Source organism: Littorina saxatilis, linkage group LG1 (assembly GCF_037325665.1).
Source record: "Littorina saxatilis isolate snail1 linkage group LG1, US_GU_Lsax_2.0, whole genome shotgun sequence".
Lineage (NCBI taxonomy): Eukaryota > Metazoa > Mollusca > Gastropoda > Littorinimorpha > Littorinidae > Littorina > Littorina saxatilis.
The window spans coordinates 44094770-44108915 of NC_090245.1; the positions used below are offsets into that span (position 1 = coordinate 44094770).

Here is a 14146-nt window from a genome sequence, read left to right on the forward strand (position 1 = left end):
TGTGGTTCAGCGACGAGTCCTACTTCCTGCTCCAGCGACATGATGGTCGGAGGAGGGTCTACCGTAGAGTAAACGAACGTTACGCGCCCAACTGTGTGGATGAGGCACCCGTTCATGGTGGTGGAGGCGTCATGGTGTGGGGGGCGATCAATACCGCTGGAAGGAGCACCCTGGTGCACGTCCAAGGGCGCATAACTGCCCAGCGATACGTGGAGGAAATTCTGCGCCCACACGCCCTTCCTCTTCTGGCTGACCAGGATGCCGTATTCCAGCAGGACAACGCTCGCCCGCACACAGCACGACTCACCACCCAGTTCCTCACCGACCACCATGTCCAGGTGCTTCCCTGGCCATCCATGTCGCCAGACATGAACCCGATAGAACACCTCTGGGATGAATTGGACAGACGTGTACGCAGGCGAGAAGAAGCGCCGGCAAATCACCGCGATCTATTGCAGGCACTTCAGGGGGAGTGGGACACCATCCCACAGCAAGATATCCGGCATCTGATCCAGTCCATGCCCAGAAGGTGCCGGGCAGTTGTTGCTGCTCAAGGCAGTCACACCCCCTACTGACTTGACAGCCTCGGCACCCAATCGTATTGATTGACTGATTGATTTGAAGATGCAAATGAACTGTGTGTGCATTCAACTGTGTCCATACCAAATTTCAAACAAATAATCTAAATATTGGATTTTCTGTTAATTTTTTCGAAAAATAAAACAAATTTGGCAAGTAGCAACTATGCGTTTCTTTTTTTGAACAGTATAGCAACCCAGTGGGGAAAAGATCTTTGTCAAAGAAACTGTGACTTTATTAGCTTACACAGCAGAGCATTGTCTGAACCATAACAACTATATCACGGGTAATTAATTATCAGGACAGGCAAACAAGACAAATACAATAGGGGCAAACTGATATAAATGGCTCATGCAGCACAACTTACAAGTAAAATAATTGTACTAGCATGCCATTTCAAAACATCTCCAAATAATTATCACTTGCTCAAATATCCCAAAAAAATGTCAGTATTTCCAAGTGATATTTGTATCATCTTAAAAATACAATTATACAAAGGCACAGGTATATTATCTACAAGTTGGTATCCCCTTTCATTGGCTCTGTCGACGCCCGTTTTTAATTGCTTACTTCCCCTTATATAATAAACCGGCCATAGAGCATCTTCGTCCAGAACTAAATCTTCCAAGTCTCAAAATCCTTCCTGAGTTCTGGGTAGGGAAATCCTTTTATGAGCGAGACTACAACATAATGTCGGTCACACTTGAAATTAACGCTACTTGAGATTGCTTTCCAAATTTATAGGAAGTGAACGGGAGCATAGGGTCAGTTATCAACTTAACTTACCTCGTACAGTGAGATTGACAGAACGAACAATACACAAATACAAACGGAGAAACTCAGAAACCAATGAGTCGACACATGCTCGAGAACTCACGTGTAATGCATGTTTGAAGTTCAATTTTCTATTTTCACCTCTGAGATCTGTGTGCCGGGTTGGCTTATTTAGTACGGTTGCTAGAAGCGCTGACCAACAAGTGTTCAGATATTTTTCTAATTGTCGTTTCTAGATAGTAAAATATGTGCTGAAAACGGTCAGCTATCGCACCATCAAGAAATCGGTTCCCTAGTACCCTTTTAAGGCTCTGGAACCACCCCGGGTGGCAATATCGGGTCGCAACAAAGAGTGTTCCCCATAGCCGGAAAGAGCCTCAACCGTGAAAGATAGAAAGAAAGGTATTGAACAAAAAAGACGCACAACACCAATGTGAACCATTTGTGTTATCATACTTATATTAAAATATTGATGACCATGGAATAAATGGGTTATTTTTAGATTTCTGACAAAAAATCGCGAAAAACATGACAAATTGTCTTTTTTATAGCCTAAACTATGAAAGATTTAAAGACAAGTATTGAACACAAAAGATAGCAATGGATAATGGCAACAACATTTGCTCTCATTGCTGTACAAAATTGTTGATTGTTTTTAATACTTTTTCGTTTTTGTGGATTTCACAAAGCATACCAATTAAACGGCAGTCCAGGTAACTCGTCCGAATTTTTGCGGCTAAGAGCCTCAACATTTGAAGATAGAAAGACTATCATTGAACAAAAACTATGGTAAACACTAATGTTAATAACTTTTGATCTCACACTGATATTGAAATATTGATGACCATGCAATTAATGGGCTATTTTCAGATGTGTGGGTACAAAATCGCCCAAAACATGACAAATTGTCTTTTTTCTAGCCTAAACTATGAAAGATTTAAAGACAAGTATTGAATATAAAAGATTGCACGGAATAATAGCAACAACATTTGCACTCATTGTTGTACAAAATTGTTGATTGTTCTTGAATATTGTCTGTTTTTGTGGATTTCACAAAGCGTACCGATTAATCGGCAACCCGTGTCAATCATCCGAATTATTTCATGCTGCGCCAAAACGATTGAAAATGGATGGAATATTAGTGTTTGAAGACAAAAGACGCACATTGTCATGTTAAGCATATCTTGTTACACCGTAAACACATCAAAATCGTGATAGCTCTTGGTTTGAATGTTACAATGTTTGATTTTGTGCAAGTTACACACATTGATACTGACAAAATGTAATGATATTCCAGGACAATATATCCAGCGCGCTCTTTGGGTCCCCAAAACACTGTACATGGTGAGTCCCATTGTGGTGCCAAAGTAGAAAATAATTATATTCACTTTAGCGATAGTCCGCAGTGGACGACATCAAATGACACAGACTGTAATGATAACTCAAAACTCGTCATCGCTTTCAGCAAACGCGTTTAAGTCAACCTCCTCATCTTCTTCCTCGTCTTCCTCGTCATCCTCTTCTTCACAACCACCATCTGCCAGAAGATCGATCAGCGACACAGGTAGGATGGGCTTGAGGCACCACACGGGTTCCAGGACACCGTCTGCATTTTTCGTCCATCCCTGCCCCTGGTCGTAGGGTTTGGGCCTCTCCAGAATGCCTTCATGAGCACGCTTGTACAGGGCAACGCGGTGGTTTACTCGCTGAATGTGCGGCATCAGAGCAGATTGGCAGGGAGGCATGTGGGCTAGATCGACCTTACACTTGGACATGAGTTTCTCGTTGTCTCCCACCATCTTGCGGAGTAGCTTTCCACGAACGACATCAACTGATTTCTCACGACTGTAATTGTACATCAGGCACGTAAACTCTTCCAACTGCTTCACCACCCGAAGTTTGACATCCCAGTCTAAGAAAAGACCTTGGAGATGGTGAACCTCCTCGACGATCCAGACTGTCCAAAGGTGGGGAGACATCGCGAACTGGAGAAGGCCGAAATCAAAAAAAGCGAGGAGGCTGTTCAGAGAGTCATCACTGCTGTCAAGAACTTCACGAACCCGTTTTCCATCTCAGACAAAGACAGGCTCTACTCCTTGGCGTCTGGTGCCCCTGTCCGCATGGACGTCGAACGGGACTTGCTTCAGGCGGAAGCTAAAGGCATGGTCGCCAAAACTGACTTCATCACCCGCCTTCAAAGTGGAGAGCCAGGAAGCTTCTTTGACACTATAAAGAGGCAGAAACTTAAGACAATGGAGGCTTGCAGCAAGAAGGTCACGCTCACATCCCCACAAGGAAAGGCCCTCCAGTACCAGGTGCAAAGCGACCTCGCGTTTCTACTTCTCGTCAAGTCACAGCAACTAGACGAACCATTGGACTTGGACAAAGTCATGATGGGTGGTGCTGAACCTCCATCATGCCGCAGCGCTGGGATACAAGAACGCTGTGGTCAGAACCCCGGACACGGACATCTTTGTCATTCTTCTCTACCACGCTGAAGCCATCAAGTTGACTGTATACCTGGATACGGGATCAGGAAAACATCGGCAACTGATCAACCTCTCTGAGCTTGCAGAGTCCCTGGGGCATGACTACTGTGCCACTCTTCTTGGGTTCTATGTGTACAGCGGAGAGGACTGCACCAGTGCATTCAAAGGAAAGGTGAAGGTGGGGCCATTAAGAAACTGGAGAAAAATCCCAAGTTTCACACGGCATTCAGGCAGCTTGGTGACGACTGGGATGTCAAACTTCGGGTGGTGAAGCAGTTGGAAGAGTTTACGTGCCTGATGTACAATTACAGTCGTGAGAAATCAGTTGATGTCGTTCGTGGAAAGCTACTCCGCAAGATGGTGGGAGACAACGAGAAACTCACGTCCAAGTGTAAGGTCGATCTAGCCCACATGCCTCCCTGCCAATCTGCTCTGATGCCGCACATTCAGCGAGTAAACCACCGCGTTGCCCTGTACAAGCGTGCTCATGAAGGCATTCTGGAGAGGCCCAAACCCTACGACCAGGGGCAGGGATGGACGAAAAATGCAGACGGTGTCCTGGAACCCGTGTGGTGCCTCAAGCCCATCCTACCTGTGTCGCTGATCGATCTTCTGGCAGATGGTGGTTGTGAAGAAGAGGATGACGAGGAAGACGAGGAAGAAGATGAGGAGGTTGACTTTGACGCGTTTGCTGAAAGCGATGACGAGTTATGAGTTATCATTACAGTCTGTGTCATTTGATGTCGTCCACTGCGGACTATCGCTAAAGTGAATATAATTATTTTCTACTTTGGCACCACAATGGGACTCACCATGTACAGTGTTTTGGGGACCCAAAGAGCGCGCTGGATATATTGTCCTGGAATATCATTACATTTTGTCAGTATCAATGTGTGTAACTTGCACAAAATCAAACATTGTAACATTCAAACCAAGAGCTATCACGATTTTGATGTGTATACGGTGTAACAAGATATGCTTAACATGACAATGTGCGCCTTTTGTCTTCAAACACTAATATTCCATCCATTTTCAATCGTTTTGGCGCAGCATGAAATAATTCGGATTATTGACACGGGTTGCCGATTAATCGGTACGCTTTGTGAAATCCACAAAAACGGAAAATATTCAAGAACAATCAACAATTTTGTACAACAATGAGTGCACATGTTGTTCCTATTATCCCGTTCAATCTTTTATATTCAATACTTGTCTTTAAATCTTTCATAGTTTAGGCTAGAAAAAAGACAATTTGTCATGTTTTGGGCGATTTTGTACCCACAAATCTGAAAATAGCCCATTAATTGCATGGTCATCAATATTTCAATATCAGTGTGAGATCAAAAGTTATTAACATTAGTGTTTACCATAGTTTTTGTTCAATGATAGTCTTTCTATCTTCAAATGTTGAGGCTCTTAACCGCAAAAATTCGGACGAGTTACCTGGACTGCCGTTTAATTGGTATGCTTTGTGAAATCCACAAAAACGGAAAAGTATTAAAAAACAATCAACAATTTTATACAGCAATGAGAGCAAATGTTGTTGCCATTATCCATTGCTATCTTTTGTGTTCAATACTTGTCTTTAAATCTTTCATAGTTTAGGCTATAAAAAAGACAATTTGTCATGTTTTTCGCGATTTTTTGTCAGAAATCTAAAAATAACCCATTTATTCCATGGTCATCAATATTTTGATATAAGTATGATAACACAAATGGTTCACATTGGTGTTGTGCGTCTTTTTTGTTCAATACCTTTCTTTCTATCTTTCACGGTTGAGGCTCTTTCCGGCTATGGGGAACACTCTTTGTTGTGACCCGATATTGCCACCCGGGGTGGTTCCAGAGCCTTAAAGGGGTACTAGGGAACCGATTTCTTGATGGTGCGATAGCTGACCGTTTTCAGCACATATTTTACTATCTAGAAACGACAATTAGAAAAATATCTGAACACTTGTTGGTCAGCGCTTCTAGCCACTAAACTAATTGGTAGAGTGCTCGCCCACTGACCCCGTGGGTTCGAATCGCGTAACTGGCAATAAGTTTTGTAACTTTTATTTTCAATTTTTCCACTTGTTTTTATTTTCTGAACTCGTTATTCTTGTATTTTATTTATTCCAAAGGTTTTGAGATGTGTATTGAAAATCGAATTGAGTGTGTTAGGCCAAACAAAAATATATGTTGGTTTAGGGTAACGTGACCAAAAAAGATAGAGTCGGTAGGTCGACTTTTTTTTAACATTTTATCTTTTTTGATTTTGTCAAATTTAAAGGGGGTTACTTCCCTTAGTCTCTGTATGGTTCGCAAAATGTGCCAAAAGTTTGTTTTTTTGAGAAATGACAAAAAAAGGTTGTAGGGTCGGCGGCAATAAATAGGGTCGGTCGGGTTACCCTAAACCAACATTATAAGATGTTTGATGGGCTGTTGACAGACCAGCTTTTTTGTCTGTATGAGGGGGAGCATATCGTCTTTTGTTTCATATTAATTTATTGACCAAGGCCGAAGGCCGCGGTCAATAAATATGAAACAAAAGTCGATATGCCCCCCAAGGACCGACAAAAAAGCTGGTCTGTCAACAAACCATCAAACATCGTTTTTGTCATCATTTTGGTAGTGAGAAAATAAGTGCACAATCAACCCAGGGAGCCATGCTTTGAAACACGGGTTCCGTGCTGATAACCACACGAGTCCCGGTTTAATAACCACTGGCAATCAAAGATGGCATGTAAAAGCAACTTTCTGTGTTTTTGAGTTCATTAAATGTTGGGATGAATATGTCAGGTTTGAGGATGCACAGTTCTGTAGGTTCATCTCGATATTCCACCCCCTCGGCTTTCTGTTGTAAATATTAAGCTGAGTGATCGAATGTGGAAGCTACGTTTGGTCAAAGGTGCAGCGAAGGAAAGAATCGCGATCTTGTTTCCGACTCGGTACCTCTTTGTTTTTCATTAGACCTGTCATTCTGCTTGCTCGGCTTTGTTAGATGTTTGCATATCTTGTTGCTATTTTCTTTGCTTTTATTATTGTTTCTTATTTGTGCTTCGTTTATCGATACGTCGTCTTGTGCACGGGTCAAAATGTGTGTGTCAGGTGTCGTTTTACTTGAAATTGACGTTCGTGTTTCTCCGAACGTCTGTGTATCGAAACACAGATACACGCACTCCATGACTCTGTAAGAAGACAAAACATATCGCTAGGTTTCATTTGTTTTTGATGAATGTATGACCTTTCATGAAGTAGTTTTGTTTTTTGTTTACTTTTGCCAGTTTGCCAGTTCGTTTTTGGAACTTTGCAAAGCAGTGTCGTGTCGTCTGTTTAGGTCTGGGGAAACACCAATGAAAAGAGCCGAAGAATCCCCGAGCGTTTCTATTGGGTTTGCTTTTGATTATCCATGTATAACCTGCTTCCTGCAACTATGGTAACCGGGGATTTATTGCCTGGGGAACATGAGATTTATTTCCCAGGTGCTTGTGAATGAAAACTCGTCAAAATGATGACAAATATTTTTGTTTGGCCTTAGTGCCTTTGAACAGCTGTCCCAGAATTCTGTATTCTATTTTTATTTTATTTGTAGAGAAGGTCAAAGGGCATATGTATCACCACTGTCGACTGAAGGTAATGGTGGTTGGGGGCTTGTAAGATCATGTGCTTGTGACAAAGGGTAAACTACTGCATGCAAGGTGTCTGTATAATTGAAATAGAGATTCTACATGTACAAACAAAACTCTTAGCCATCAGAAGACTAACAACGGTTATCTCCCTTCTTCTGTCAACAGTTGCATGAAGCCTTTGCAATATGTAATTGTAATCCTCTTTTACATGTATGTCTTTGGTAAATTGTAACAGTATAAAGCTATTTGCTCGATGAGGAAATGTAAATAAAAAAGGTCAAGGCGTCATACCGCTATTTCCTGAGAATTCTCACAGTTTAGCCTTAAGTTTGCCATGACTTGTTTCATAATCTCAAAAGGCAGTTGCAAAACATGTTTTTGTCTTGACATCTTTTTTACTTTCTACCACAACGTTCGTCGCATCATTCAAGATTGCTTGGACTGCTTGAGAATGTCCAGGAACTTGCCAAACATGTTCATTTTTTCTCGGTGCATGGCCTCAAGACGATCCATCCTGGTTCGCTCGTGCCCAATGCGGTCCTCCCTTAACTGCTGCAGCAGTGACACGATTTCATTGTCGCTGTTGTTCTGGACGAGGTTGAGCTGGGTAGGCGAAGGCTGGGGAAGGATGGGTTTAGGTGCAGTTTGACCAATCTGCGGGCCCAGTTTCAGGTATTTTTTCTTCTTCACCAGGAACATTCCCGCATCATGTCCGTCACCACCACCGACTATATCATCATCAGTGGATGGCTTCTCTCTTTTTGTGGGCAGAAATAAATTGTTGGTCATACCTGCGTTAACCGGACCTGCATAACCACTCAGAAAAATGTTGCCCTCAACTGTGTTGCCGTTCTGACCGGCCTCTGGTGAAAGGAACCCCTCACCGGCAGCCTTTTGGTCACCGTCTGGGTTGTAGCTGTAGACAGCCGCGATTTCGTCTTGGAAACGACACCTGTGATTAGTGCCATTGCGTCGGTTCATGTCAATGCAGTCTCGGTACTTCTTGGTCATGTTCTTCCATTTGTTTTCCACATGGTTCCAGCAAAACTTGGGAGAGCCTTTCCTGCCCTGACGTAACTTGACTGCTATCTGTTCCCACACCTGTGATCACCAAACAAACATGGAATAGTCAAATACCAAAGGCAAAACTATTATCAAGTATCATATTTAAAGCCCCAGTATGTCTCAAATGGTTTACAGAACGATTTAAATCTTCTCATGAAAAAAGCAGTTCTAACCTTATCGAACACACTTGCAATAGCATTTAATAGCATTAAATGACACAGTTGGTTTGAATGGCTATTTAGCTCGCGTAAACCACACACCAGTTTTCGTGGTTTATCTAACCCCTGAACCCGTGTGATCCAGTTTCCTTTTTTTCCACAATTTAGTTGTCAATGTCATTTTGTGATTTCAATGCGACTCGCTGTATCTGCAATAGCACGTTATTGTGTACCTCTGAATCTAAAGCACAACAAACAGATGCGAGTCACACGAACTTATCGGCGGCGGTTGGCTTCAAACAAGCAAGCGCTATGCAGAACATTCGTCTGCTACAAGAAACACGACCCTTCTGGGCTGCCTTTAAAACTGTCAAAACTTTGAATTGTACTGACCTTGTCTTGATGAAAAAAGAATTCTTTTATGATTTAAGAATGTTTGTGTTACAAGCTGTCAATTTATTACTAAGATTTTAAAAGTTAGTTCTAGTGCCAAAACGAGGCGTCCAATTGTGGTACTGAACAATCCGGCTGGCCACGCAAAAATAAATTCTTTGAAAAATGTTCACTCTTTACGCAGGGCACCTAGGATGTTCTCAAGCGGCAAGTGTTTAAACGAAAGGGTATTAGTACTGAGTGTAAAAGCCTAACAGTGTCTGTGACCAGAAACTGATGGTTTACGGGAAGCTGACTGTGCCTTTAAAGAAACACTGTTACTGAAACTGTCTCTTTTTTGTGGGACCCGAAGGTAAAACTTTTCCACCTCATATATTTCACCAATTACAATTTATAAAATACTGTCGCAATATTAACATGCTCAGAAGCTACTGAAATGCAGGTAATCTCTATGCACACACAAAAGATTAAATATTAGGACACTTAACAAAATTAACGGCACATTTTGGAAAAGCCTTAATTCAAAAAGTATAGACTGCTGTGAGTTGTTTTTATAAAATACAATATCGTATGTCAACCATTTGCAGTTAAAATATAAAAGTAGTGCTTCTCAAAATCAAAATTCAGTTTCACTTAAATTTAATTTAGTACTTTCTATCTACATAACCCTGAAACAGCACATTATATTCCACATAAGATTTAACTACCCTTTAAAATTTCAAGCGATAAAAAATAAATCTTTCAGAATGCCTCTCCTGATTCTTAAAATGATTATTCTAAACTTACAGATTTTTTCTTGTAATGCTTGCTTTCAAAGAAAGTCTTGTGCTCCTTGTAAAGTTCAATCAGCATTAGAGTTGAATTCTTGTCCCACATCATGGTCGCCTCCTTCTCCTCGGTCCTGGAGCTGGGTGATTCTTGAACTGCAGACATCAGCGAAGACGCCATCACATCGTGGGCAGGAGAGCTGGAAATTGCCGCAACTGTTGAAGGAGACGTCAGTGTGGGAACACTGAGATTCACAACGCTGACCATGGTCCTGGGCACAAATTTTGGTGTAGCACTGCTAGCAGACACCAGTTTGACAGGCAAACTGGACGACAGAAGTTGTGACGTAGAGGCAGAAGCTGGAACGATGCCTGCAGTTGCAGTCCCTCCCCAAGCAACAGGTTTGGGAATAGGCACAGACTGAGAGGTGATAGCAAGGTCAGCCAATATAGACCCAGAGAGGTTCAACACGCTACTAGCGGGTTTGGAAGCTGGTCTGATGCTAGAAGCTGAAGCAGAGGCTAGAAGACTTGTTACTGGCCCCCCCTGAGTGCTCACTGATCGCGACACGGGCACAAAAATATGACGCACATTGCTGCTTTTGTTTGGAGAAGTGGCGAGGATGGTGTAGGCACTGGGGACGGAAGCTGCCGCAGAAAGGTTGGCGTTGGAAGGTACTGCAGGGGAGGTGGACAAGCTGGATGAGAACAGGCCTGTCGGGCTGACGTTGATGGTTGACGCCGTTCCAGACTGTTGAGCGGAGGGTAGAGAAGCTGGTGACACCGTGTTGTACACAAGCTTGTATCTCACTTGCTGTGGCTGACCTGGGGCAACAGTAGGGCTTGATACTACCTGAAGCTGAGACTTGCAAATTCTGCCAGGAAAGGGGAGCTCAGCTTCTCCCATTCCCGACGCAGGGGAGAGAACCACAGGTAAGGTGAAAGAAGATGTTGCTTCTCCATTGTCAGTCGAACCACCAACAGCCTTTGTGTCTGACAATGAGGACGGTACAACTGATTCAGACTCAGAGTGAGTACAACCTTCAAATTCTGACCCAGGATTGAGTTGAGTTATGTCTTTGGAGGCATCTGCCTGAAATATTGTCGAAGACACCTCTGTTTGGCTGTTGCTTGTAACGCTGATGACCCCAGAGCTGGGCGTTTGCGAATCGATGCCTAAGGTCGCAACATCAGAGGCTTGTGGAGTAAGCAAGAGACCTGTGCTAGTGTACTTGGTAGAGCAAACATCCACACTGATATTGGAGGAGGCAGAAGAGGAGGGCACTGGAAAATCAGCACTGGTAGAGGTAGTCAGAAGACCTGCATTGATCTGTGAGCTAGGTGGTGTCCTGTTGATGTCAGCATTCATGTAGGAGGTCGCAAGACTGGTGTCCATGGAAACCAGAGCACTGGCCTTGCTTGAAGGAGTGGATCTGGCCGTGCCAGAGGTAGCAGAAGAAGTGAGAAGACTAGCGCTTGTTGTGGGAGGGATGGATTGTGACCCGCTGATGTTACCACAGGAGATGGGAGATTCCGCTGCTCGCTTTCTAGTCACAACCATGGCTTGTTATTCCTGTGGATGAAAAGAGATAAATAAATCATGTCAGATCGACACATTGGATCAAAACAGCATAAAAATGCAAGTAAATGAGACCAAAAAAACCACTTTAAGGCTGGAGAAGACATGTCTCAAAATAAAAAGATTGACAGCATTAAGAAAGAACTAAATGAAACCAGGTATTTGACTAGTTTAAGCTAAATAATAAATTTTTGTCCTTAGAATTTTTAATAATTTATTCATTCACACTCGCAGTTATATAAAATAAAAAAAGTCATGTCCCTTTTATCACTTTTACATTTAATTTCATATTTGCTTCTGTTTCATGCTTGAAATTTGTTTCAAAAGTTGGTATGAAGTTTTTTTCCAATTTACCAGCAATAACTGTTGTGTGTTCTTTATTGTTGCTGTATGAGTATGTCTCTTCTTTGAGTGAGGATTCATTTGATTGTTGATTTGTTAATATATATATATATATATATATGTCGTGCCGAATTCACGGAATTTCCGAATTCGCGTAATCGGCAACATGTTTGCCCATTTCGCGTAATCGGCAAAAACGCTGCCCATTACGTGAAATCGGCAGCGTTTTGCCGAAAATGCGGAAAGGCTTCTAAAATTTGCCCATTTCATCAGTAGTGTTTTTGTGGAAAAGTATGATACCCCATATTCAAGTTTCAGTCATTATATTCGTATATATTGGAAATAAGCATGTCAAACAACCCGTTTTGTTTGACATTTCTGACCTCAGCACTCCTTACAGAAAAGTTCACTTTTTAGAAAAATTTGATCACTTTTAAAAGGGGTAGATTCAAGAATTAAAAACAGTAGAGTCGAACCTGTCTATCCGAGGGATTGACCAAAAGTGGTTGTTATCTAGATATGTGGTCACTATATATATATAATATGGAAAGATGAATTACATAGAGAAAATGGCCACATACTTGTAATCATTCATATACATTATATGGCAACAGAACCATGCATGCACACATGCATACAAAACCGGCAGTGCTTGTTTATGCAATATCCACCTCTTCCGATTACCTACTTGAACCATGCAGTGTCTCAAGGATTGGAGGACAAAGGCGCAAACATCAGCAATTCTGCATGATCATTGGGAGAAGTGGATATAAATGTATACAATACTTTTAAAACATTTTTAATAAGACATTGTAACTTATAATACACTTGGTCTGTACCTGTAGTATATTATTGGCGAACATTTTTTTTTAAAGGCACAGTAAGCCTCCCGTAAACCATTACAAATACTGTCAGGCTTTTACACACAGTACAAACACCCTTTCATTTAAACACTCACCGCTTGAGAACATCCTAGGTGCTCTCCGTAAAGAGCGAGCAATTTTCAAAGAATTTATTTTTGCGTGGTTTATCTTACCCCTGAGCCATCGTGAACCTGTGTGATCCAGTTTCCTTTTCTTCACAATGTAGTCGTCAGTTTGTGATTTCAATGCGACTCGCTGTAAGCTTCTCTGCAATAGCACGTTATTATACATGTACCTCTGAATTTAAATGCAACAAACGGCTGCGATTCACACGAACTCTAGCGATGGCTTTTGACTGTTCAGAGGAACTGGCGATTGGCATAACCGTCGTCTGCTACAAAAACCACGGCCTTGCGTGACCCTGCTTCCGGGCTATTTTTTTTTCAAACTTTCAAAACTTTGAATTGTACTGATCTTGTCTTGATGAAAAAATAATTCTTTTATGATTTAAGAATGTTTGTGTAACAAGCTGTCAATTTATTATTAATTATTTACATTTTAAAAGTTAGGTCTAGCGCCAAAACGCACCGTCTGATTGACTGATCAGACAATCCGCAAAATTAATTCTTTGAAATTATGACTGGGTGGCCGAGTGGTAACGCACTTGCGCTTGGAAGCGAGAGGTTGTGAGTTCGACCCTGGGTCAGGGCGTTAGCAATTTTCTCCCCCCTTTCCTAACCTAGGTGGTGGGTTCAAGTGCTAGTCTTTCGGATGAGACAAAAAACCGAGGTCCCTTCGTGTACACTACATTGGGGTGTGCACGTTAAAGATCCCACGATTGACAAAAGGGTCTTTCCTGGCAAAATTGTATAGGCATAGATAAAAATGTCCACCAAAATACCCGTGTGACTTGGAATAATAGGCTGTGAAAAGTAGGATATGCGCCGAAATGGCTGCGATCTGCTGGCCGATGTGAATGCGTGATGTATTGTGTAACTTGAAAAAATTCCATCTCACACGGCATAAATAAATCCCTGCGCCTTGAATATGTGCGCGATATAAATTGCATAAAAATAAAAAATAAATCCCTGCGCTTAGAACTTTACCCACAGAATACGCGCGATATAAGCCTCATATTGATTGATTGATTGATTGAAAATTGCTCGCTCTTTACATAGGGCACCTGAGGGTTTAAACGGAAGGGTGTTTGTACTGTGTGTAAAAGCCTGACAGTATTTGTGATGGTTTACGGGAGATGTACTGTGCCTTTAGGCTAAGTTAGTAAGTATTTGTCTGATAACAAATTAACATCATTGGGCCAACATCATTACATTATTTTACTGATGCTACACCATAATAATTCACCGTTGCCTTCAGAAGCTAAACAGCTTACAATCTTATTTGTCCGGTAGAACTAGAAGACACCGTTGCAACGAAAGCATTTAAAAAAAATCAGGGGGATTTCCCCCTGTTGAAACACAACCCGGTTTCTAATCAGAAACCGGTTTTCCGTCAAACCTGTTGCA

At 42.0% G+C, this 14146-nt stretch overlaps 1 protein-coding gene across 1 annotated transcript in view; it reads right to left on the minus strand.

Moving 5' to 3' along the window:
- Positions 1-5775: 5775 nt before the first annotated feature.
- The window catches only part of LOC138970705 (uncharacterized), an 8811-nt gene continuing 440 nt past the window's right edge, over positions 5776-14146 (minus strand). The window contains exons 2-3 of the mRNA XM_070343192.1: positions 9856-11409; positions 5776-8554 (exon numbers count right to left, since the gene is read on the minus strand). Coding sequence (XP_070199293.1) covers positions 7880-8554; positions 9856-11397 — 2217 coding nt within the window. The 5' untranslated portion in view covers positions 11398-11409 and the 3' untranslated portion in view covers positions 5776-7879. The remainder of the gene's footprint in view (positions 8555-9855; positions 11410-14146) is intronic.